This window comes from Uloborus diversus, chromosome 9 (genome assembly GCF_026930045.1).
Source record: "Uloborus diversus isolate 005 chromosome 9, Udiv.v.3.1, whole genome shotgun sequence".
Lineage (NCBI taxonomy): Eukaryota > Metazoa > Arthropoda > Arachnida > Araneae > Uloboridae > Uloborus > Uloborus diversus.
In genome coordinates, this window is record NC_072739.1 from 37134437 (window position 1) to 37162139 (window position 27703).

The 27703-nt window shown below is 33.2% G+C and overlaps 1 protein-coding gene across 1 annotated transcript in view; it reads right to left on the bottom strand.

Annotated features, from left to right (window-relative positions):
- LOC129230161 (multiple epidermal growth factor-like domains protein 8) overlaps window positions 1-27703 on the bottom strand; it is a 119828-nt gene that overhangs the window by 79086 nt on the left and 13039 nt on the right. The window contains exons 2-8 of the mRNA XM_054864563.1: window positions 21744-21904; window positions 19139-20291; window positions 16533-16704; window positions 9575-9662; window positions 7912-8092; window positions 7269-7462; window positions 4268-4492 (exon numbers count right to left, since the gene is read on the bottom strand). Coding sequence (XP_054720538.1) covers window positions 4268-4492; window positions 7269-7462; window positions 7912-8092; window positions 9575-9662; window positions 16533-16704; window positions 19139-20291; window positions 21744-21904 — 2174 coding nt within the window. The remainder of the gene's footprint in view (window positions 1-4267; window positions 4493-7268; window positions 7463-7911; window positions 8093-9574; window positions 9663-16532; window positions 16705-19138; window positions 20292-21743; window positions 21905-27703) is intronic.

Here is a 27703-nt window from a genome sequence, read left to right on the forward strand (position 1 = left end):
ACTGGCTACGATTGCCTATAAAAATAATGATGCGGGACACTCTCACAGTGATCCATTAATTGAGAACTAGTAAATACGCCAAACACATTGCATATCCTTAAAATTTCATGATACTCTAAATGCCACTCGGCAATATACTTTTTCTCGTCTTCCCTGCAATTTCTCCGGCACTTTTCTGTGACCTTTGAATCGTTTCTTCCAACTTCATCTCTGGCTTCAAAGCATTGAATTTACCATTCTATTTTTTAACAACAAATTTACCTTGAATGAGTTTTTCCTACAGGTAGGGACATTCATTTTCTAACGCCCTCATCCTCTCTAAGTACCATGTTGCATATAGTAGATAAATGATGCAATCAAATATACGAAAGAATGGAAACAGTAATTCAACAGTCTGAACGTATAATTTGTAATTTTCATCGCGATCAGCAATAATCAAGTGTTTTACAAGTGATACCAGTGAACGAAACACTTCCCAATACCTGCACAGTTCCGATTTGTCACTACATCCCTTAAAAAAAAACTCAATCTCTGTTTTCAAGCTTTCAATATTTGTGCGTAGCGATTGAATCATTATTTGACTTTTTCCCTCATCCTTTGAGCCAAGAGCATACTGAACCATCTTTACTCGCTTAGCAGAACTTCTCTTGTAGTCTAAAATCAACATCTTATAATGATTTTCTCAAGATTCTCAATGATTTTCTGCAGTCTTCATAGCTTCTTGTGAGCTAAAAGCCGTCACTTTTAATCACACCGTAAACGCAAGTACTTTTGGAGGTAAAGTCTAGAAAAAACCAACAAAGGTTCATTATTTCTTTCGGAAGCACAGAAAAGAATGCTTTCATTATATATTGTTACGAGAAATAGTTTTATTTCATTAATATAAACCAATGCATATTCATCTACATTGAGCATTGAGCATCAATTCTTTTATTTCTGAAAGAATAAATCCATGCCCAGAATTTAAAAGAGGCTTTAATATTTCATTTGACTTTTTAAACAGTTCAAATTTTGAGGATAGATGTTGCGAACACTGTGTATTGGTTTCTCGCTCATACTTCCGAATATGAGAACTTATACAGTTTGGATGTGCATGTAAACTTGCAGCAGTCTGTGCATTTTTTTCTACCATTTTTTTAGCGTTTTTCCTCGCATGTATTTCTTGTAGCACTAGTTGCTGCAATGACACACTATACTTTCTTGCAGCGTTTTTCAATATTGCGTCTTTGCGTATTTCAGCAGCTTCACGAATTCGTTTTTGTCGGAGAACATAATTTTTCTATTTATTCCTTTTGACAAACTACATATTCGTTTGTCAAAACTGTCTTCATAATGTCTTCAATTGCCCACTTAAACTTTTTGAACTCAGTTTAGAAGTATCAGCCATTGCTTAAATAGTTATTGTCACAGAAAAACATGAAACAAAAAGTTTTTTTGGAACTGTGAAATATTTTTACTCGAAAACATTTACTTTGATAGCAGACGATAAATAACCTTGAAAAGGTGGAGCGAAGGGGGGGGGGAGAAAAAACCCCTATAGCCACTGGTTTTAACATGAATGCACATTTTGATACAGTAGCTTATGCATATGAAAGAGCTGTTTTGATCAACAAACCCCTTCATAAGGTATATTTGATCAAAAAATCCACTTCAGAAGGTATTTTTTGAAAAAAAAAACCCCATACAAAAGGTTTTTTCATCAACCCCCCCCCCCCTTTCAGAAGATATTTTTGATCAAAAAACTCCTTCCAGAAGATATTGCTGGCTGTGCTGGTGACCTTGAAAAATATTGATTTACACAAAAGATTTTACACTTTAAAATCGTTTAGTTTCATTAGGAGTTATTAATTTTTGTACACTTTTTAGTAACTAGAATGGTAAACAAAAAACGTCGGAGATATCTCTCGTAAAAATTGTGGAAATAGCCAGAGTTGCTTTTATGACTTAACTATTACATTAATTGACATTCTAAGCCCCAAAAATCTCAGTTCAAAACTAAAATTAAATTTATAGGTACATACGTTACGAAAAACGTAATGAGCAAGTGAACCAAAATGGCCGCTATCTTTGACGGCCTGTAAAATTATTTCGCGCAGGATTCAACATGTCTACCCAAGATATTCTCACATTAGAACACCTACATATCAAGATTCTAAAGAGAAAATCTCTGGACCTAAAAATTTTTACGGGCATACATTGTGGGGCCTGGAATAAAATGGCTATAACGCGATTTTTTTCCCCAGTAAAGAATTTTTTGATCTAACGCGAATTAATCGCTAGGAATCATGGTGCGTAAGTATCGACTTTCTTATTGGCTGCTAAAAATATTTTTTTTGCAAATGAACCTTCATTCCTTTAGCATCACTGACAGCTGAAGTTCCCACAGCGTACTAGTCTGAACATCGCTTTGTTAGTGCATACAAATAACTCTATACTCCTTATTTTCCATTTATTTTTTTTATTCTAAGTGTGAAAGTTGATGAAATGTAATGACACTTAAGACCGCTGTTAAATCTAAAGTAAGGTAAAACGACAATTGGGTATGAGTGACTCTTCCATATGCACAATTAAAAGTCAAAAAAAGGAAATCCGTAAGAGTTCTCCGAGTAGTGATTAAGCAAAACGTGAAAATGATGAAAATTGAAGCTGCTCTTGTATTGAAAATTAAAGAAGCCTGGAAAAGGGGTGTTGTCATAGATGGAAAAGTTATAAAAGAATTAGTTATGCGACTGTATTTAAAATATATATATCCGAATAACGGTTTGATCATGCAGCATAAATCATCATCTTCATTTTTTTAAAGTTAAAATTATCATTACTGGATCTACTGTACAGTACAATATAGTGCATTATTTTATTTATACTGTGCGTGCCGTACTAGTTTATTTTATACCCCGCTTTCCCATTGATCATTGATTTTGCATCGTAACAGTATTTTATGTCGAATAAAACAGCTTTTTAAAAAAATACAAATATAAATTCCGTTTTTGATGGAAGAAATGGTAATGTATAGTTAAGGAACGGTTTAAAACAGTTTTAGGTGGTCTTTTCAAGTGTGTTAAATAAATGGGTATGTTTATAAAAGTTTTTACGCATACCTTTTCCACAACGCGAAATTTCGACTTACGAGAGGAGTCATGGAACGCATCCCTCGCGTAAGTCGGGACTCGACTGTATCTTTCTTTCAGCACCGGAAAGGCTTGCAGACCAGTTCGAAAATAATTTGATAAATGCAGTTGGCTCTCTGTTTAAGGACTTTCAAGGGACCACAAAAAATCGTCCTTAAGTAGAAATTGTCCTTAAATAGAATGCTTTTAAAACTAAAGTGGATCATCTGGGGCTGTGAAAAGCTGTTGTTAAATAGAGAAAGTCATTAAATAGAGCGTCGTTAAACAGAGAGCCAACTGTAGTTCTTTTTTTACTCCAATTTAGGCCCAATTTTCACATAAATTCCCGAATTTGGGGGTAAAAAACTACTGGCATATATTAATATTATATGTTGTTGGAAAGGGTAGAACTTTCCACATTCTACGCAATTTGTTTCAATGCCCTAACTTAATCACAGCCGGAGTTATTCGCATCTTTAAGTCAGTTTTTTTAGGCTAAGCTGAAATTTAGACACTACTTTCTTCATTAAATCTATCAATAAAAATTGAAAGAATTGTACCACAGTTTTCTATTTGACACCATTGGAAAAGGGACATTTCTTACTCCAGATCTATTTCGACCTATGGTTGAAAAACTAAGCTTTACTCTCCAAAGGAAAAGAAGTTACAAACCGTTTTAAATCAAGTTTGAAAAATATCATCTCCATTCAAGTTGTTAACAATTTTATTTTGCTTTTCCACGGTTACGCTTTTTGAATATTATTTCTTTCCTTCTTTCTCATTTTAAATTGCTATCATATTTTTAAATTGATTTCATATTTAATTGCTTGAAATTATTTTATTTTGTATTTCCATGCTTACGCTTTTTAAATCCATCATTTCTTTCTTTCTTGATTTAATTTCTTAATATATTTTAATATCTGTCGTCATTGCTTGGAAGCAAAATTTTGCATGATTTTTTTTTTTTTTCCTTTTATATAAGCTTGATTGTTGAATGTCACTTGACACAATTTTTATTTTCAGGTGAGATCGCTCAAAGCAATAGTTAAGCGCTAGTTAAGCAATAAAAAAAGATCATGGAAAACTGGCTACATGAAAAGCAGCAAGGAGTAATGCAAGTCTTGATGATTCACAAAGCAAAAAGTTTCGAAATAGCTTACCAAATGGTCAGATGTTGAATCATTGCTAAGTTTTAACACAGCAGCAGAACCAGCAGAACATATAGAGAGTCGCACTTGTGGTATTCTAGCAGATAAAGGCCTAGCATCAAGTGGATGAAGAAATCCTATAAATTTCACAATATTCTCTTCCATTCCAGTTGAGTCATTCCTTTGAATTTCTGATCTAAAGAACAAATCTTCAGATGCCTGATGTAGGTATGTAACCTATGAAATAAAAAGAAGAGGACGTGCTGAACCTACAACACTAATAGAATAATGCTAAAAATAATAAATTTATTTCAATCAATACTATGAAGCAATTTTAGCAGATAAAACATTTTTGAGGAAAAAATTAAGCATTTCTAGGCTTTAAAAAGCAGTTCCAACTAAGCACATTTTCAATAATGTAAATACCATAAAAATAAGAGTGGCTGCTGTAGGGGCTCTGCATAGATAGTGGAACTTGGTTTTATGTCTTTACTTCCTTACATTTTTGTGACATTGGGCGCAACTGGTAGGTCAGACTGGTGATGTATGTCAACCAATGGGTCAACTAATATAGAGCATTGCATTGCTGCTGAAATTCTGTGCATACTGGACGCACTTTATACCATAACTACAATTACATGAGTAGTGATCAAACAAGAAAAAAAAAGACAATGCTTTTTAGAATTATCACTCATTACCACGACAATTAGGGGCGTGCACAGGGGGAGAAGAAACACCTGTTGGCCCGGTGTCATGACGAGTTGCTCTAATTTTAGAAAATTCAGTTTGTATTCATTAACAGTTTACAAACTAGTTTTTAGGCCGTGGATAGCATTGCCATCGCAATAACTTGAGGCCAACGACTGCCTTGAATGCTCGTCGATCATTAAAAATCTTAAGAGACTTACCCCATGTTGAGTGTTGTTGTAGGCACAGAAAAAAACCAGATATTCTAATATTTATTTAAGAAGGTCATTACGTTTCACTTGATAGACATCGCTTTGAAGACTGTGATCACCCCAAGAATAAAAATAGCATAGTTACATAAGAACAAAATTTAATAATATTGCTGAGAAGAGCTGGAAACTAAAATTGTTCAGGTGGTTGCTGGGGGACAAATTCTCAAATGACTGTTCGAAAAAAAATGAATTAGACAAATAAGACATTGGCTTGGAGAACCCAGAAATTGCTAGCGTGGGTGACGATTTTAGAAGATGGCTCGCCTCACTACATAGATTCAGGTGGTTTTTCATCACAAGCATCGGACATCACACAAACTCGCTGCCGCATGACGAGTGTGTTTCAGTTTACGGATATTTTGGGCGATCATTAGATTACACAATCGGGCAGGGCAAATTGAAGATAGACGAAAGAAATGTCGTCGTCATCGGATGAACAGTATAGGGTAGCATCAATTTTGAAACGTATTACTTCTTCTATTTCTGGGGTAGATATGCATCAAAAAGGCATAACGGAAAATCACATTGTAGTTAAAATTAAGTCTGATCGAGCGCTAAGCCCTCATTTTCGCCGACTGCCATTTCAGATTGCCGAGAATGCTGCCGCCCCGTTAAAACTTTGCTCGCCACCAATGTGCATCCACTCCTCACGAGATCAACTGGCAAAATGAAGTGGGGTGGAAAAAAGAGTTGGCGAATGAGCGATCAGGTAGGGGATGTCGTAATGAGCAAGAACCAATCAGTTTGTCTGGCACCTAAACAACGAAGAAAGGACGCGATGGAAAAGACGCTAACGAATTTCAATGGCGATGCAAGAACATGAAAAAGTTACGGATTTTCGACTATAAACGAAAAACATGAATGCAACACTAAAATTGCGGAAATAAGATGAACACTTAATTGATACATCAAAATGTGCAGAAATTAAAGGGGAACCCAGAGGAAAAAGGGAATGCACCTGAAAACAAAACAAAATGGGGGAGAATGATTAAATTGATAGGAAAAAAATGGGGAACAAGACCTTTAGCAATAAAAATGTGAAATGCATCATCACACCTGGGCTCGAGCCTGAAGAGGGTCCAATATTTTTAAAACTAGGGGTGAAATATAGAAATAAACAATATGGAGGAAGGCCCCAAAAAGTCATTTGTGACGGGCCCGAAAATTTCTGTGCACGCCTCTGGCGACCCTTTTGTTGCAACAACGGATACATAAAGTCCGATTTCCTATCCTATAGATGCAATCTTTTATTAATGTCCATTAAAACAAGCAAAATGATTCATTTATTCCAATATAACATCCAAAGTTAAGTTTCTCCTAGTACATAATTCTCAAGACCATCTATTCAAAAAGTAATAATTAACAATTCTATGTTTCTGAAAGAAAATTTTTTCAATTAAAAGGAGTTATTTGATGACAAAAGGGTTAAAGGATTGAATAAAAACCGTCCAAAAACATAGACATTCGGAAATTAGTTTTTAGAAAAATTCAAAAAAAGTTAGGTATAATTTACAGAGTGGTATTAATTTTATTATTTACTGTATGCAATTATTGATATTTTATTAGTTTCTTGATTTTCTTTTAACATCAAACATAAATTGTAAAAGTTATTCCAATGTTTTAAAATAACTGAAAAACTTGCAATCTCTAGCACATTTGCAGCATAATGACATCTTGTTATTGCGACTGTATGACAGGAGTCTGTATGACAGGAGTCATTACATCAAATGTCAACTATCTTGCATTTAGAAAAACATGAGGAAACAATATTATTAAAAAATAATTTCACAGCCTTTACAGTGAAGCAACAGACTTCATAGTGTCGTAAAAGTGTTAATTATAAGACAAGGACTGACATTCCTGATTTATAGAGAAGATTAATGATGGTGGGAGGTATGGATCAGTGATAGAGGGAAAACTTGCATTATATCCTAGTGCTTATGACTATTCAAACATAATAGGATTCAAACTGAAATTAAAACTAAAACGACGCTCCAGAATTATAAAGCAGAATAATACAAATATTTTTTCTTTAACAATGATTATATATTTACGTCATCTGGTTGTGACCAATTCACAGGGTGTCTGTATTTCACAGATACAAGGCCAGGAGGCGAATCTCTTGTGTAACATTCTTCAAGGGAGAGCACATCAACCCCTTTTGAACCCCACCAATTTGACTTTCCAGGAGACAAGTTAGGCCTTTGGTCACTGATGTTCACATTTGAAGAGCAATTTGAAGATCCATCTAAGTAGGAAAAAATAGAAAATTCAGGAAATAAAAAATAAAGGGAAAATTAAAAAAGAAAAAAGAAAATATTAATTTGACAACAAAAATTTCTAAATGCACCTAAATTAAAAGAGAGAAAAGGACAGTACGAAATTAAAAAAATATATATCACTCGTTAAGCAGAAACACATTTATAAAAAACTTACACATCTTTGAGAAATCTAACTTTTTTTTTTGTACAAAAATTAAATATCAAACAAAGACTGACTACTCAGACTGCACATTACAAATTTTATTTCTCAGCATTAACTAGCACTTAAAATATTTTGATGTAGTGATCCAAAATTGCTTAAAGAACATAGGTATAGCCTACAAAGAGTTATACAACTTAGTATTCCATAACTATGTTCATAATTTGATACAAAGAGGTAACAAGTGTTCATGGCTTAGTCAAAAAAAATATTTACCATTAGTTGAATGACACTGAAAATCTGGAACACACCATGCACATGAGACGGATGGAAATGGGTCATGAAGATCACTAATTTCATTCACAATAGGAGATTGTCCCCATATTAAGCATGAAAGACAGTCACTTAAAACAGAGCATAAGCCAGGACACGTTTCTGCAGAAAACTTACTGCAGGTCTGCAAAATATATATATGTATACATTATTAACAATGAAGTTTTAAAATTTTGATCATTTTAGTATAAATGTCAAGCAAAATTGAAAAGAACTAAATAATTATCTTGATCTTCATTATTAAACATAACTAAATGCATCAATTTTGAACAGAATTTTTTTTTAAACATAGTTGATTGAAAAAGGTAAACTGCAAATACAATATAACTCCACATGTTATCCAAAGTAGAAATAGCTTCAACTTTCCACGATAGCAACTTTTACACCAAGTGATGTTAAGTTCAAGTTTTTCTGGTAAAAGACAATGCCACAAAATTAAATTTAAGCAACAATTTTCATACATCTCATTTTATTTGTTATAAATATAGGTAATATTCTTGTTCTAACAAATTTTGACAAGCATTCAAATTTAAACTTATGCAGAATTTCAAATTCATTTTCACACCTGACAACCTTTTTCCAAAATTGTAGATTTACAAAAAAAAGGGGGGGGGGATTAGGTAAAAATGCAAAAGATTTTATGTGGCATTATTTTATAATGAAAGTAAACTACTTGTTAAACATTTAACATTAATTAAAACAAAAATATAGTCAACTTACATGACTTTGCTATGTACAGGGTGAATTTGCCAACTTTTCAAATGTTAGTTTGTACAGGGGGTAATTTGGAAAGCTTCCATTATTGAATTTTTTGTGTGTCTATACAGTCAGACCTTGATATAAGGTCACCCTCTTATAAAGTCACCTTGCATTTTAGGTCACTTTTCTTGAAGACCTGGCTCATTGAACAGGAATTCTATGTTATGTATTATTGGATACTATGTGGTCAGGTCGTAATACAGGAATCCCTTAAAAGGTCACTTTTGTCTGACTTTCTATGAATGATTTCAGTGCTTAACAGATTCACTTCCAAAGAATTTTACGCAATATAAGACCCTTAAAAAGTGAAAAGCCATTTCTCCTACTATAACATAGCATTAAGTGCAGATAATACAGCAGAAAGTAATACTAAAATTGAAGAAGTAACACAAGCACTCAGCGTGAACATGCCCTGAGACTTTTTTTTTTAATAGCCATAAAAGAGCTGAAGGAAAGTTTCAAATAATATAGAAATTAAAGAAAAATCACAACAGCCCTGTATTATTGATAATTTCAAGTAAGGTTAGCTGTGCATCAGTACTTTGCTTGGGCATATTTGTACTCGGCTTTATTCTTTACAGAAAATTTTCAAAGTCGGTTAAAAATTTCGTATTTATTCAAAAATTGTAATTAATTTAAATCGATTAAACTATTACAAACTAACTAACAGATATATTTCAATGTAGTAAATTCGGCAAAGAATTGATGTATATCCTTGCTTATTTATTAATAATACATATGAATCTGTTATAAGGTCATCCCGCTTATAAGGTCAGTTTCGTGAAGTCCCAAGGGGAGACCTTATATCGAGGTCCGACTGTACATATTAAGACTGAAAAATGCTCACTTTGCTATTTTTTCTTTCAATACAAACATTATTTTCAAAACACCAGCCACAAGCTAAATTAGCAATACAACTTTCCATGTGTTTATGCCTGCAACAGGAAAAAAAAAATCATTAAAATTTTAGAAGCAAGAAAGAATTTATATGCATTCCATAAAAGAACAAATATTCATAAAAAGAAACAAATCAGAGTTGAGTGACAGTAATGAGAAAAGTTAAGCCCATCTTAGCAAGCGAGTCTAAAAACTTCAGTAAGCCGGTTGAGCAAAAATTCAGTCAAAGTGAAAGGACTACAAAAGACAGAAAATAAATATTTAACACATTTTTTCACATTTCTGTTGGAATCGAAAAATGAAATATTTTACATGAGCCAGTTGAATTCGAGTTAGATTACGCACATACAAAAATAACTAAAACTACATACCTACAAAGAACTACAGTAGAGTCCCAGTTATCCACATCTGCCTTTCAGATATCTGCTATTCTGTTATCCTCAGCTGTTTGAAATTAAAATTCCATTTGTTGCAATTAACACATAGAGGGCGCTGTACATGATGTAAACAGAGAATGAGAGTGTAAGCGGCATTTGTATTCGGAGATAAGAGTGTATCCCGGCGAGCTATGAAAAATGAGGCTGCTGAGAGAACAACCAAAATAAAAGCGTACAGTCCACTAATTGAGTTGTTATTTATTGGTAAATGAGCGACCAGAACGGACAACTGCACTAACAGCATTTGCATTTTATTTAACTATTTAATGCAAAAATAAAATATCTGAAAAATAGTCAGCTAACAGCTTGCAGGCATCAGTGAGTGTATGCAACTTGCTACTAATGTGTTTTGGACTGAGGGAATTCATTACCGTTTGCCCTAAGTGCTAGTATATTCTATCTTAATAAACTAGTTTTTTTTTTTTTTTTTTCAGTGTTCAATGCATAAAGAGATTTTTCATTCACAAGTTTTAAAGTTACAGCTTGTTTTATTGTAGCCTTCATAACAATTATGAGAGTGGAAAGTTAAAAAGGGAAGAATATTGTTTAATCAATGCAAAACAAGCTTGAACATGAAAAAGACTGGATACAGGGGAAACTTTCAAGAAATGACCAGTACAAAATTACCGATAAAGAAATTTCCGCGCTTGTTAATAGCGATGATGCTGCAGATGTTGAAGAACCTGAGACTGCTAAGTGCCAAAAAGTAGTCAAGGTATAAGGTGTCAAAATTTTTAGAAGCAGCCATCACATATGTGAGCAACGAAAAGTCAAAGTTATTGGCATGGTGAAACTGGGCAGCAGAGAAGCAAGATACATCAGGAAGGCAGATGAAGATCTCTTCATTTTCCAATTAAAATTTCCCTTGTGTAAATCAATGGCATTAAGTTGATTCAGAAGCTTATTTTCATATTTTTTTTAAATTTCTTTCTTAATATACCCCTTCCACCTCTTTCCCCATTATCCACTGGCCTGTTTATGGTGGATAACTGAGACTCAACTGTACTTCTAAATAAATTGGAGATTACTTTCAGCTAACAAATAAAAAGACTATTATACTTCACTTTTCAAAGATTGAATAGTGCACTTTTTTTTTTCTTCTTCCTGAATTAAGCATAACCTGGTTAAAATGGGGGGTACTGAACTACCGAGGCTTCCGCCATTAGCGGAAAATTTCATTTCATTTTATAGGTCCAATAAACTAATTTTCAAATGACAAGGCACTACTATTCAAAAATAATATACCTACAAACAATTTAATCAGCCTAGGTTCCACTAAGTTTTTTTTTGATCAAAAAAAATGAATTCTTTTTCTTTTAATAATATGAATAATAACCGAATTTGGTTTAAACTTGCTATTAAACAAGCAAAACTTCATTTCTCCACAAAGGAAAAAAAAATAATATGTGTGTGTGAACAGTATGTAGGTGTAACAAGTGTCGGAAGAAGAGCTAAAAATGTGATGAGATTCCAAAAACAATAAAAATATCAATTTAAACACAAGTATTGTTTGAAAGCATATGCGCGAAATTCATCAGTAAGATACAAGCTATTTAGCATTATTGAGTTCATTGTTGAACAGAAAATGAATGGTTTAAAATAAAAATAATAAATAATTTCAAATAACATACTGCAGAGTTCAAACAATTATATTTTCTGATTCAACAGAGAAATTAATTTCAAGATTATGCAAAAGAAACAAGTTAATGTATTTACCTGTTTAATAGGGTGGGCCGAAATAAGCTGAAAAAATTTTTTTTTCGAAATCAATTTTTGGATAGCGCGCAAAAGTTGCGTAGTGTACTAATTAGCGCTCACAAAAAATTTCTTGGATATTAAAAAATATCTAGCCGACGCTATTTGACACTGAAAAACCGAAAAAAAAGAGAAAAATGAATTTTTGTCGAAATTTAAAAAAAAAAAATAAATTCCAAATATTTTGCTGGAATGCACCGAAAATGTTATATAAATGAACCAGTTCGAGCCCATAAAATGTTTCATTGATTTTAATGAGCATTTAACCGCTCCTTTTCGACATCAAAAATTGGAGAAAAATGAAAAAAATATTGAATTTCTTTAAAAACCAATGTGAAAATTATTTTTCAAAATTAAAATCATAGACTAATTAATTAAATAGCACTATTAATCATAGTAATTATTATCACGCAATAGTATCATACATTTTCTAGAATTACATATATAGATAATAAAATTTTAAAAAAGAAATCTTCAAATTTGATTTATAATACCTCATGCATAATGAATATTATTTTTTGGAATAATATTGTCCCTTTTTATCAAATGAGGGAAGTTCTTTCCTAGCTTGAAGTTTGGCACGAATGTATCCATCTCGTGCAGTTTCACCACGAACTTTTATTGCAGCTTCGGTTATTAGTTTCACACAATGTTTCACAGCTTGCGTGTGACAGGGAAATTTCTCGAAAGTAAACTATGTAGAATGTTCTTTGCACATTTCTTTCCATTGTTGGTCTTTTAGATGCATTGTAAGAGTTGACTCTGTTACAACACAGTTTGCCCAATCAACTAAATCAACATAATCAACGGCTTCAAAATTGAGTTTAGGACGCTAAAAAAAATTGTACACCATCCGAGCTCTTCGTCTTCTTATTTCTAGAGTTTAGAATGCGCCTAACAGCTAATTCCCGAATGTATTTTCTTGAGTCAAACAACATTGTCAACAGTAGCTGTTCAGGATGAGCGAAATATGCATTACTTGAGAGAACTTTGAAAATTATCTCCTTAACGTTGTCTGGAAACTGCCTTGCAAGAGAAATTATTTTCCAAAAATGTTGGGCGGCGTACTGGCAGTTCGGTTTCATTTTTATTTCAAACCACATTGGAGCATAAACTAACATTACATTCTTTACAAGCATTGTAAGATTTTCTGATGGAGTAGGAGTGCCTATATACAAGCGTAACAAATGGTTTGCAGTTGTCAGCCATCGCGCATGACTGACTGAGTTTGCCTGGGCTACTGTCAGCCACGCTTGAAGGACAACTACCATCTTTTACAGCAGGACAGATTCTATACAAATATTGTTGTTCAGTATTTAAATTTTTTATATCTTCCATGTCCAAAACCAGAAGATTGCGGTCAATTTTATCAAATTTGACCACCGGATTTTTTTTACAATCTCTAAGAAGTTGTTCGATAGCTCCAGAATATGAATATGAATGTGGTCACTTAGTGCAACTGTCCGATTCCAGTATAAGATGCCTCAGTGGCAACTCATTGTGGACATTGGACACATGAGAGGACCCCTTTAATTGCTTAATTCCCAGCTGTGGAGGTGTAGAATTACTGCATTTCTTGTCGGGGGGGGGGGTATTTCTCTTAAGTGGGTCATAAAGTCGAGAGGAAGAAATGGCGTGAGAAAAAGAAGAATACTTGCGTTCAATTCATTAATCAGTTTAAAAGACTTCAGAGGATTCACATTTTTTTAATACTGAAGGGCTCTATTTGTCAATTATATATAAAATAGTTATAAAATAATCTTAGAAAAAATGGAAGTAGTTGAGCGCCGTTTATTATTCAGAAGAAACTATTGAAACCAAAGATTGAAAAATTAGCATCTTATGTAACTATTTTTTATTTGAGTGTGTGCATTTTTTAACTAGTATGTTGTGGCCATCACGAAACTTTCTTCTATTTTTTTTTTTTCTGATCCCTCCCCATGCTTGACGAGGAAGCAATATTCCCAATGAAAACAAAATTACACATGCAAAAACTTGACGATAATCCCAATGTCTGAATTATTGCAAAAGCAAAGCAAAGAGCGAAAATTGAAAGTTATTTTAAAAGCCTTGCTTGAATTAATTACAAATATTTTATTTGTTAACAAACATAAGATGGCAACAGTTAAAAATTTAAAATCATTTAAATAATATTTCCGATCATTTCCATACAATTAAAATCACGAGAAATACGCAGACGACAATCTATTACGATTTATCTTTCTTATTGTTGCATTAATAAAGCTATTTTTATTCGCTAAAAAAATAATGATAATAAAAATAAATCAGCACCTCTTGGCGCGATTGGCGCCAAAATTGAACCAAAGCCTGTTTACATATGGATTCACATATATTCCAAATTTCAACCAGAACGTAGCATTACTTCTTGAGATAGGGTACTTACAATGGAAAAAAAGAACGGGCGATTGCGCTACCCCCCTTTTTAGCTGTTGACACCAAAATAAAATCAGCTTTTATACCCACTAAGGGCTACTTGCCGATAAATTTTTCTTTCATTCCGTTCATTATTTCTTGAGATACAGCAGTCACAATTCACGACAAAAAAAACGTTCTATAGCTCAACCCCCGTTTGAGTTATTGACACCAAAATTGAATCAGCACCTGTTCCTGTTACTGGCAACATATGGACCAAATTTTGTTTCATTCCGCCAGTTACTTCCTGAGGAATAGCAATCACGCGTAACTCAAAAAACGTCCCATTGCTCCACCCCCCTTGGATGAATTCGCGCCAAAAACCAATGGGCACAAGTTCACATAGGGGCACATATGTGTACCGAATTTCGTTCGATTTCATGCAGTAGTTTTTGCTGTAGAGCGGCCACAAAAAACTGGTCACACACAGACGTGACACACATACACACACACACACATACACACAGACATTTTCCAAAAATAGTCGAAATGGACTCAGCACACCTCAAAACGTTTGAATCCGTCAAAATTCGAAATTCGAAAATTTGCACGAATCCAATACTTTCTTCTATATATTAGATATAGAAGAAAGTAAAAATTGGCGTACAAATGTCGCATAAAATTGAATTTTCACTGTTTTTTACTTTCTTCTATATCTAATATATAGAAGAAAGTATTGGATTCGTGCAAATTTTCGAATTTCGAATTTTGACGGATTCGAACGTTTTGAGGTGTGCCGAGTCCATTTCGACTATTTTTGGAAAATGTCTGTCTGTCTGTGTGTGTGTATGTATGTGTGTGTGTATGTGTGTGTGTCACGTCTGTGTGTGACCAGTTTTTTGTGGCCGCTCTACAGCAAAAACTACCGCATGAAATTGACCGAAATTTGGTACACATATGTGCCCCTATGTGAACTTGTGCCCATTAGTTTTTGGCGCGAATTCCTCCAAGGGGGGGTGGAGCAATGGGACGTTTTTTGAGTTACGCGTGCTTGCTATTCCTCAGGAAGTAACTGGCGGAATCAAACAAAATTTGGTCCATATGTTGCCCCTAACAGGAGCAGGTGCTGATTCAATTTTGGTGTCAATAGCTCAAACGGGGATTGAGTTATAGAACGTTTTTTATCGTCAATTGTGACTGCTGTATCTCAAGAAATAACGAATGGAATCAAACAAAAATTTTTTGACAAGTAGCCCTTAGTGGGTATAAGAGCTGATTATATTTTGGTGTCAACAGCTAAAAGGGGGGTAGCGCAATCGCCCGTTCTTTTTTTCCATTGTGAGTGCCCTATCTCAAGAAGTAATGCTACGTTCTGGTTGAAATTTGGAATATATGTGAATCCATACGTAAACAGGCTTTGGTTCAATTTTGACTCCAATCGCTCCAAGAGGTGTTGATTTTTTTTTTTTTTTTGCGAATAAAAATAGTTTTATTAATGCAACAATAAGAAAGATAAATCGTAATAGATTGTCGTCTGCGTATTTCTCGTGATTTTAATTGTATGGAAATGATCGGAAATATTATCTCAATGATTTAAAATTTTTAACTGTTGCCATCTTATGTTTGTTAATAAATAAAATATTTGTAATTAATTGAAGTAAGGCTTTTAAAGTAACTTTCAATTTTCGCTCTTTGTTTTGTTTTTACAATAATTCGGACATTGGGATGGTCGTCAAGTTTTTGCATGTGTAATTTTGTTTTTGTTAGGAATATTGCTTCCTCGTCAAGCATGAGGAGGGATCAGAAAAAGGAAAAATATAGAAGAAAGTTTCGTGATGGCCACAACATACTAGTTCTAAGTATTGTATTGCATAACATTTCAGTACTTACTTATTTCGAAACTACTTTTAATTTTTTTTTTTTTTTCATTTTTCCAATGTTTCAGTCTTAAAGGAGCGTAGCTAAATATTCTACGAAATGTATAAAAATCTTTGAGGATTTTAACTAATTCACTGACAGATACTTCTAATGTTTGTTGAAACTAGCTTCAAACTTTTATTTTTGACCCCCCCCCCCCCCTTTTTTTTTTGAAAAAAGTGCATTTTCGTCCTTTTTTTAGTTTTTCAAGGTCAAATAGCGCCGGCTAAATATTAAACAAATTTAGCGAAATTTTTTATGGGTAATAATGGGCCCATATAGCAACTTTTCCGCACTATCCAAAAACAGATTTCCAAAAAAAGTTTTTTCGGCCCACCCTACTGTTTAAGTTTGGATTACATGCAAAGTACATGAGATTAAATTTTAAGTCATACAAGAAGTAAATGTTTAAAACTTTATACTAACCTTGAACAAGGACTGATTAATAGCTGATCGCTGAGCACAGATGTAGGCAAAACATAAGCCAGTAAATGTGAACGCATCAGTCCACTATATCCACCAAATATTAATAAGGTATGATCACGCCTTACTGCCATAGAATGGGAAAACACTCCTTGATGGATTGGATTCGTAGAAACTAAGAAGAATTTTCAAATCAATATTAAAAAATCCACTTTGTATCTTATAACACAGCGTTTCTTAAATTGTGTTCTGCGGAACCCTTGGGTTCCACGGAGCTCTCAGGAGTTCCGTGAGACTAGCATGTTTTCTTTCGCCCTCTTTGAATTTGTCACTTAAAAAATATCGATAAAAATGGCGCCTTTTCAAAATTAAAAATAAATTTACTTTTACTTTCGTAAAGTAATCTGAGCATTACTACCCATCTCGGTTAACCACTGTAGGAATAATTTTAGTTTTTATCTAACTACTAAACGGCACGAACTTGAGGGTCACGGATTTGGACAAAATTCTAGATATAGGTCAATTCCCACTAGGTATGAGCGCAGGTAAAGCGGTTTGACTGCATAGGCCCTAGTTTGGCTGCAATGGGGGGATAATTTGGACACAGGATGCAACGGAGTTCCCTTTAAAATCACAATTCTTATCCATTTTTCTGCTATTGTACTGCAGTATGAGCCATTTGCATGCTTATCTTCGAATTAATTATGTTGGATACTAATTTTTAATAAGCGGTTCTCAAATTTAAATTGGTTACTACTTTTAATTTCAATAACTTGATGGCTAAAAATAACATAGTTACAAGATATTTATCGTTTGCAAATGAAACTAATTATTTTCGTTTTATATTAATCGTGTGCTAATAAAAAGTATTTATCGTTTGCTAATGAAAACATTTACTTCAACTGGATATTTATCGTCTGCTATCAAATATACTCCACATTGATAAGCAAAAATGGGAGAGGTGAAAAAGTTCTGATTTATTGCACATGGCACAAACACAAAAAAAAAATAAAAGATCGTTTCGACTTTTCAAATAACTTAGATAGGGCCCATAAATAAATACGTGTTCTCAATTATACTCAATTTACTAACAAAAGATGCCAAAGGTGTTGGGATATTGAACGTAGTGTCGAAGTCTGAAATTCCAATGGAAACACCATTGCATTTCTAGGGCCAAACTAACTAATTTGGGCCCTCATTGCAGCCAAACCAGGCCCTATGCAGTCAAACCGCTTTACCTGCGCTCATACCTAGTGGGAATGGACCTACAGCTGGAATTTTGTCAAAATTCGTGACCCTCAAGGTCGTGCCGTTTGGTCGTAAGATAATGCAAATTTTAAGCTGTCAAAAAGAACCTGAAATGCTGCCTTTTAAATTTCAACATCTAACATTTCTCCAAGATCAAAACACCTCCTTCTCACCTAATTTCTCCAAAGATAGCAAATTGCGCTTTAAAAATTTATATTTTGAAAATGTCTGGAAGAAGCTATTGACCTGCTAATATCACTAAAGATAGTTTTAAATTGACTTCCATGTTAAAAAATTTCGGGAGGGCACCTAAAACCATCTTTCCAACAACATTACCAAATGTTGCCTAAAATTATGATTTTTGACCTCAATTTCAAATATTCTGCTCTTATTTTATATAATAGCCACTCTCCATTTATGGCAGCAGTGGAAAAGACAATTTCAACATTTAAGGAGTGTGGACAAATTTAAGAAGCAGTACTGGTCAAGAGCGTCTAAATGATCTAGCACTGTCTAATGTCAACACACATTGACATCAAAGTCTCTGATTAATAAATAACTTTAAAAAGTGTTACAAAATAAGAGACATTTTAATTTAAAAGGCACAAAAACTTTTTCTGTCTAAATTTAACTGAATTAATAACGCTATTGTAGGTAAAACAGAGCAGTATTTCCTTTTCTTGCTAAGAAAATAATTTAATCATGCAACTCATATATACATTCTCTGATTACTTATTCCCCTTAAAAATATTCAGAATTGCAAATACCGGCTCAGTGGTATTTTTTACAAATAATAGTTAGCAGTTATCAGTAAGTAACACGACTTAAACTGAAATCTATTTAATATGCGGTTTAATAACAAATAGTTAGCATAATAGTCTCTTTGGGGTAAGAACCTGAGCCCCCTCAAAAACAGAATCTTGGCTACGCCACTGCAAACTATGAATGAAAAAACCGCTGTTCTTCGAAGAAAGTCAGCATTTAAAAGGGTTCCACTCATCAAAGAAATTAAGAAACGCTGTTATAACACATTAAAAAATTTTCAACAAATCTTTAACAGAAAATCATATTATCATTTTTCAAATTGCACCTTCTTAATTAACATTTTTAAAAACAAGGACGTTCACTAAAAATTCAATGTTAAGTAAACATGATTCAAGCTTTAAAAAAAAAAGTATTTGAATTAAAGTTTTTGGATTTAAAATTTAAGACATCTTAAACAGAAAATCATATTATCACTTTCCAAATTGAACCTTTAAAAATAGAATTTGTAAAATCATAGAAGCTACATAACGTAGAAGAAACATAGAAAACATGAAAAAAAAATAATAAAAAACAATGCAATAACGAAGCAACTTTACCAGTAAATTCACTCTTCAGCCTTGGTACATCAATCCATTTATGGCACCGTAAATGATACAAATGTGTTTCGTTGTCGTAACAAATTTCTTCTTCCACATGCTTATGAGTATAACCTCCATATATGATCATATAATCACCAACTATTTCAGCAGTATGAAAAGCTCTCTCTAATGGCACAAGCTCACTTTGATATTTGATCCTTATCCAATATTTTTTTTCAACATGATATGCATGCATCTGATTGCTGAGCTTACTCACATGAGAATATTCAGCTGTGATACCCCCAAAAATAAAAATAGTTTTTGTTGGATGGTGGTAAACGGCACTATGTCCAACTAATCGATGGATGCTCTCTTTGCTGCCAAATGTTCTGATGCTTTCCCATCTATACAACTCATGAATATTGATTCTGTACATTTTGGATGAAAATGTTCCGTCTGATAAACTACCACCAATCACATACAACATGGAAGAGTCAACTAATGTTGCTGAGTGTTTGGTAAGTGGGGGTGGAAGAAAATTAAATTTAGGAGTTAAAAGCCTCCAACTTAATCCAGACACATTAAAAAACCACAATTCATTGGACAAAGTTCCATTTTCCAGCTCTCCTCCAAAGATGATGATGTTACCTTGATATATAACAGCAGCATGGCCATGTCGTGGACTAGGTGAATATGCTTTTGTGATATTGTACCACTGACTACTTTCGAATGAGTACATATATGCATCGCCTAAAACTCTGTTAAAAGTGTAACCACCAAAAACATAAAAGCTATCAGTTTCTTGTATATATACACCGACATGACCAGCTCTTTCACTGATATCGCCTGATGACAGCAAGTGCCAAGTGTTTCCCCCACTTTTATTTGAATCTGGAAGACTGCAATCCATTCCAGAATAACCAGGTTTGCACTTGCACTTAAATGGTTGAGAACCATTGTTATCACATTCACCTAGGCCTTCAGAAGTACCACAATCATTAGGACACAGGCTGAATTCACATCCACGACCAGACCATAAAGGATCACATAAACATCGGTGATTTCGACATATTCCTCTGTTGCTGCAATTCAATGGACAAGATGAAACGCTAAACACAGCTTCAAAGCCATTTCTCACGTAATTTGTGTCGCTGTAAAGTAAAACCAGCATCTGAAAAGATATTATAAAGTAAGAACATGCAGCAGTTTTAATCAAACCAACATGAAAAAATATTAGCGGTGCACCGATAAGCAAATTGGTCTATTACCGATTATCAATTAATCAGTTGCTGATAATCGTCTCATTAATTGTCAGGGCCGATTAATGGTCATGATGATTTACTACAGTGATATGTTTTGGTGTCTATATAGCAAGCCATGATTTTTAATACTTATGTTTTTGCCTTACAATTTAAGAATATCCGGATTGAATAATTAATAATACTGTTAAGCGAACATCAGCTGTGACCATTAATTTCAACATTTCATTGAGTTTTAGCAAATTTTGTATTGCTTGTCCTTGTTTTAGACAGTACACTTACATGTTATACTTATGTAGCAGAAAATTCAATTCATTGGTTGTTGATAAATTTATTCATCTTGGTTTCTTGTGCAAAGAATACAAAAACATTTTAAAAGTATTAAAAAGCATTTTTTAAATATTTTTTCTGCTGATTAATCGGCAAAAATTTGGCTGATTATGAATAATCAGCAAAGTAGCTAATTCCCGATTACTGATTACTGCCCATTATTCGGCACATCCCTAATAACTGCATTGTAATTTAACAAGACTAACTTCTGGAAATAAATCCCTGCACTATTTCTTATCTGTTTTGAGAGTAGCAATATTACCAAAACAATGTACACCAATTCTGTACATAATTTTGTAAACCAAATACAATCTCTTGTAGGAAATATATTAAACTACTTTCCTTTGTCTCCTCTCTTAATAAGATTAGTGTATAACGTAAAACTCATTAATCCTTACTAAATGCTTCCTGTAATCCTTTTATGAACAATGTATTATAAGATTGTGAGCATTACAGTGTATCACACTATAATGCTCACAATCTTATAACATATTACAGACCTCGTGTATAAACAATATCTTCAGAAATTAACTAAGAGAGAGCATTTACTGAGCATTGGGATTAATAAGATGAATAGTATGTGTGTAATATCTTAATGTTTTTAACATCATAAAAACAAGTGCCCAAAAATGTTGTTTATGCATATTTTTTAACTTTCATTTAACTATGAAACAGTATTTGAAAAAAGAATTCAATCACATAATTTGAATTGAATATTAGTTATATTTTTTTCAACTTTTACTTCATGCTGAGGTGCTGTAAATCTTTTTTTAGCCACAAAAATTATCAGATAGACTTAAATGCAGAATTTGATTTAATTTTCATAAATTTTCAACATCTAGAATCCTGAAAACTTGAAATAAATTCATTAGATAAACAGCACCTTTAAGTACCGAAATGCAAAATTCTCAACACTTCCAAATGCAGAAAAACAGATTCAGGCCATTTTCAAATACAAGAATTTACAAGTAAATGGAATATCATCAGTCTAGCATTACAAAAATGTCTAAGATACACTGAAGTTTAATACTTACAGATCCTTGGGTGGTTGTAATGGATGGAGGCGTTGTATTACCGCTAAAACTACCCAGCACTGGACTAGAATATGAATCTCCATCATATATGAAGACATGATCATATGAACATTCTGTATCCATTTTGGTGAATGTGAGGGTGACAAATGATGAATTAGAGGCTGTAATAATGTATTTTTATTTTTTATTTGTAATTAAAAAATATAAATCGTTATATGATTGCAATACATTTCTAACAACTTTAATTACATCTCAAACATTCTGAAAAGGCATAAATTGAATTTTATATCATGTCCGATAAGAATGAAACCAAAAGTTACAGATGTAATTGCTGAAATTTTATAATTTCAGCAATAACATAGCTGTAACTTTTGTATATCACTGTAACTGGAAAAAAAAATCAAATTTTAAAAACTACTTCCAATTTATTCATAATAAAATGAAAATATTTTAAATACATTCAACCAATTTTGCTAAAAGATATAAAAAATGCTCTTCGTGAATTATTGATAGCTAAATAATCAAAAGTTAGGAAAAATTCCTTTCAATATTAAAATGCTTATGCATTCAAATACAGCGTGCCAAGTTATTGGTGGCTCGCTGGTCCACCAATAAAAATGACCAGCAAAAATTTCTGCCGACCTCCATGATATTTTATAATTAAGTAGCCTGTGGGACCAGTAGTCAACCAGTGTCAATTAAGAAATTTCATTTTTGCAGTTAATTTTGTTTGGATAAATTTAGGTAACCTTTTCTCTTATGAATTTTAAATTAAAGCAACATTATGATAATTTTGTGAAAAATAAATAAGATGAGAAAAAAAAATCGTTACAAAATGTATGCAGAAATATGTGTTGAGTTAAACTACATTTTGTGTTATATGGATCAGTCGTTCTATTGGCGGACCAGTATATCCTCATTCATTGGTCCGCTGAACTCGTTATTTTTTCTAATGATTTTTAATTCTAATGCTGATATCCACCTGAAATTTACCAAATCAGTAAAATAAGCAAACTAACCCAAGCTAAATATGACTTCACAGAGATAAACAAAACCCCGATTTTTTTTAAGTATTAAAAAAATAAATAAATCGGGGTATAAAAAATATTAAGTTTTTTTGCTAATTAGTGGTGAAACAACACACTTTAATGATTAATTACAATGTTATATTTGTCTCTGTACAAATATTAAAGTAGACCAAAAAAGAGCAGGGCACTTCCAGATAAAAGGACATTTTAATTCAATGAAAAGGACACTTGTGAGTAAAAACTTTGTAGAAGAAACGATGCTTCTTCTTTTCTTTGCATAATTTATGCTTGTAGAAAAACCGAGTTGGACACGGTAGGCCTTGGCTCCCATGGACTGCTGCACCCATGAAACTTATAATATACAAACAAAACCCAAGTGTCATTCAAAAGCAAATTTTTTTAATGATAACTATTGTAACTATTTCTTAAATTTTGAATAAAAAGTTGTATAACATTTAGTATAAAAGATTAAGCTAAAAACTTAGAAAACTCTCATATATATATATATACATATATATATATATTTATATATACTAGCTTATTACCCGGCGTTGCCCGGGTGCTTTTCAATGCAACATATCTTTTGGATAATCGAATGAATTCTATCTGAATGAACGTAAAAAATTACATTCACACCGCTTTCTAGGTTCAAATTTTCAAAATACTTTAAATAACACAGAAAATTAAGCATTTGCCGAAAAAGTAACATCAACTTAAAGCAAAAAAGTATGAGGAATATTGTTTGGGCTCGGTAGTGTTCACTGGTACGTTGTCTGAGGTTAAATCAGACAGGTGGTACATAAATTGTCTTAATGCAAAGACAAATGAGTGTCTTTCGCACATCTTGTGGGAAAATCTTTTACGTGATGCTTCGAAAGAAAAGCGTTGTGCTGCCTTTGTAGGTTTTGTTTTCCCCAATACATCAAAAAATACAACAGTTCTTTTCACATACATTTTATTCGGAAATAAATCATTAAATGTTTCCTTAGAAAGAGTCGTGAGTTTGAAAAAAAAAGTCAATCGCTATTATCAGGCACAAATAAGGGCAAAATAGTCTTCTTGGACACAGTTACAATATTTTCAGATTAAATTAAAATCATCCTCAATGTCCAAAAGCTAAACAGATAACCCACCGTACAGAAAATTAAGAATTCAGTCTGTGTTATTAAAAGACGATAACACTCCGTTTTACGGATTTTTTGGCGATGTTTTTCGAATGAAGCGACCAAGTGATAGGTTATTTTGTATGTTTTTAGGCAAGCACATTTCGCAGAAAAAGTTTGCTTACTATAAAAAACTTTACAAAATGTGTATGCTCGCTCTTTCCATGGTGATTTAGTGCCATGCATTAGAGTAAAATTGAATAAGTGTAACTTGCCTAAAAAGACGCATGTCAGCTACATTTTATTTTCTTATATTGACGTCAAATTTCTATTTTCGTAGGTAAAAATGATAGTTAGACAGTACTATTAATGTCTTGTAACGATTTGAAATTTGTCAAGATTTAAGTTCTTGTTCAAATTTTTAAATCCTAATACTTGCCGTAAAACCGTTAATTAAACTGCGTTATAGAGAAAGAAGTAGGCGTACGCTTTTTGGTCAATATCCGTGTTAGATTTTTAAAAAAATATTATTTGCAGTCCATGAAATTAAAAAGAAACTTCTTGTTTGTACTTACAACTGCCTAATAGACAAATCTTTTGTTTATATTTTACAGAACCTTGTTGCATATTTTGTTCCCCTTATCCACAGTTTAAAAGTAAACGAAATGTATTTTCCGTTTTGAAATGTAGTCTAAAAATTTAAAACTTAAAAGACTCAAATTTTTCTGATCCATAAATTTAACTCAAAACTTTCACCTAAATATTGTTCTTAGTCCCCTTCCCAACAGAAAGAAAAATTACATTTGTGAGTGAAACCAACCGAGCAAGTAACATAAAGCTATCTATATCGAAAATAGTTACATCTCAATTGCATCTACAGCACTTAATCGACTGCTCTTATGACTTGTTGTTCATGATAGAAAACGAAAGTCTCACTGAAGATTACAATCTCTTGAAGTTTAAAAAAGGTAAAAAGGTCCATTGTGGTTACACGTGAGATACAAAGTGTTTCACCTTATCCCTATAATGTTAAAGAGAATTTAAGCTATTACAGTGATAATTTTCCATTCATATCTCACAGAACTTCCAAAGATGGTTGAAATGCTTAGAGGTAGCTACAAACTTCCAATATTTTTCGACTGTTTACAATAGCAGTTATCGAACTGAGCTTTGTAATTGCGAATGTAGCTTTGTTCAGTTTATTTCACGATGAAGAAAAAACTTCATATTGTGGAGCAATATTTCATCATGCCTTTTTCAATAGTAGTCTCTGTCAAAAGTTGCATCATACCAGCTAACAGATTTAAAATTATTGCTAGTCGGCGAAGATGCTTCATCAGGTGTATTATTACTCGAGCGTTAAGGTAATGTAAAATTTCAAATGAAGAAATTTGTTTACATAAAAAACGTAGCAATTTTTTGCAGTTTAATACAGTTTAAATTTAATAATAATTATTTGCATTTTTTTCAAACTTAAAACTCCAACCCTGCCAAACTGTATGAATTCCGCCGAATTATATTTCCGCGTGGTTTTGCGGATAAAAAAGGTTCACAACCTTTAGTTTTAGCACACATTGGCAATCCTAGTATGGTAGTTTATGTGCATGTAAGAAACTTTATGACCATCCCCCCTCCCCCTTGAAAAACAAATTCCAGTTATGCTACTATGCACAAATATGATTATTTTGCAATTTATTTGAGAAATTAGTATTTTTTACCCCTGTTCTTTGTTAGCCAGCAGCGATTAAACTTAGTTAAACCGAATTATGTAAAGATCCGACATAAATCATGGAATAGTAGTATAAAGAACATATGCATATTGATTTTAAGGACCATCCAACATTAAATTGTTGAAGCTTGTACATAGATAATGAATGAATTATTGATACCGAACTAATTTTGGTATTTTCTGGGCGGTTCATGAGGGAAATACTAATCCATAATTTCGCTCTACCATTACTGCTATGGAAATACCAAAGCAAGTAGAACCGTCGGAGATCGCAATGCATTCCTGCTTTGCAGGATGCTATTAAAAAAACAATTAACAGCAGCATTTCTTTTCCGTTCGGTTTTCTTGCCAAACATTCTTTGCGCTTGTCGCTGATCAACTTTACAGCCAATGTTAAGTATACCTTTTGTGTTGATTGCATTTAAAATATCTCCTGGTGGTTATATGTTGCTGAACATTTTCATTTGCTTTGAACCAAAGTTCACAAACTTAACGATTACAGTTAATCTTTGAAGAGACTTCATTTAGGGCATTTTTTACAGGCTTTTCATTCAGACCAAACTCATAAAAATTTGAAAATTCGTTACATCGAAAACAGCCTTTTTATGATTAAAAATATAAACTTGAACCTCTTTGGATCTTTTTTAAATTAGAAAAACCAGCCTATTTGAAGTCCTCAGCAATAATTTACCTCTGCGCCGAATTTGGAAGAAATACGACTAAAACTGTGGATTTGTATAAGGTCACACACACACACACCCACAAACATACATCCATTTTTATATATATAGATGCATGTAAGGAAAGCCTTGACCACATCCCTCCCCTTTGAAAGATAAATTTCGAATGCGCTATTGTGGATTACTATGATTATTTTGCAATTTATTTGCTTTATTGGTACCCCTATTCTTGGACCGCCTGGAGCGACTTCTATTAGACCGAATTAAGTTATCGGTTATAGTTGAACAGAATTACTTAAAGATTCGACGTAAATCAAGGAATAGTATAAAGAAAATTTATATATTGCAAATTGGTTTCATAAAGATTATAGAACATTAAATTAAATTTATGTTCCAAGGATGAAATAGATGTGGTTTTAATAAAAGTAGTCTAATGCTGAAACATTCGAAGATTGTACGTCAATATTGAATGCAATATTACTACCTTACTCATGTTCGTATTTTCTCTGCCATTAACGGGAAAAACACTATTCAAAAATTACACGCAACCCTTACTGTTGTGGATTTTATAGTTAAACAATATGTAAAAATTATAATTTAACGGTAGCATTCAAATCAAGTAGCACCAATGGACCCCTCGGGCTTCGTAGGTCGCAGTTTAAGAAACGATGTACAGCATCATTTCTTATATCTACCGCTTTCTCGCCAAACATGCTTTAACGCTCTCGCTAAATAGCATTGACGGCAATCGTTCAGGATACATTTTGTGTTGATTGCATTTAAAATAACTCCTGGTGGTTAGATGTTGATAACCGTTTTCATTTGCTTTGAACCAAGGTTCACAAATTTAACGATTAAAGTTAATCTTTGAAAAAACTTCATCCAGGGCAGTGTTTTACTGGCTTTTCATTTAGACTAAATTCATAACTACAGTAAAATCCCGAAAATAACCCCCCTATCGAATATACCCCCCCCCCTTTTCGCCGAAAGGGAAATTTTTCAATAATCCCGAATATAACCCCCCTCCCCCTGATTCCGCACATTTCATTTTTGGAAACTCACTGTACAGTGCATGCACGCCAGCAGCGAAGGACCGGAAGCCAGACCCAGTTTCTTCATTCATCCAAACCGGTCTTAGATTATCAAGGTCAACGCCGCTGCATTCCGTTCGTGTCACGTGATAAACCCAGCTAGAATTCGTTGCACCTGCCCACATTTATCTCGTCGCTCTCTCTTCGTCTGTTTATCTTGTTCTCTCGCGCTGCTGTTTATTGTTCGACAATGTCTCGGAGGAGCTTCACAGTAGAAAAAAAGCTCGAAATACTGCGTTGGCATGAAGCTCATGGATCTTCTCTCCATAAAAAGGCGAGCGAGTTTCAACTTGATCGAAAATGCTTACAGGACTGGATCAAAAAGGAAG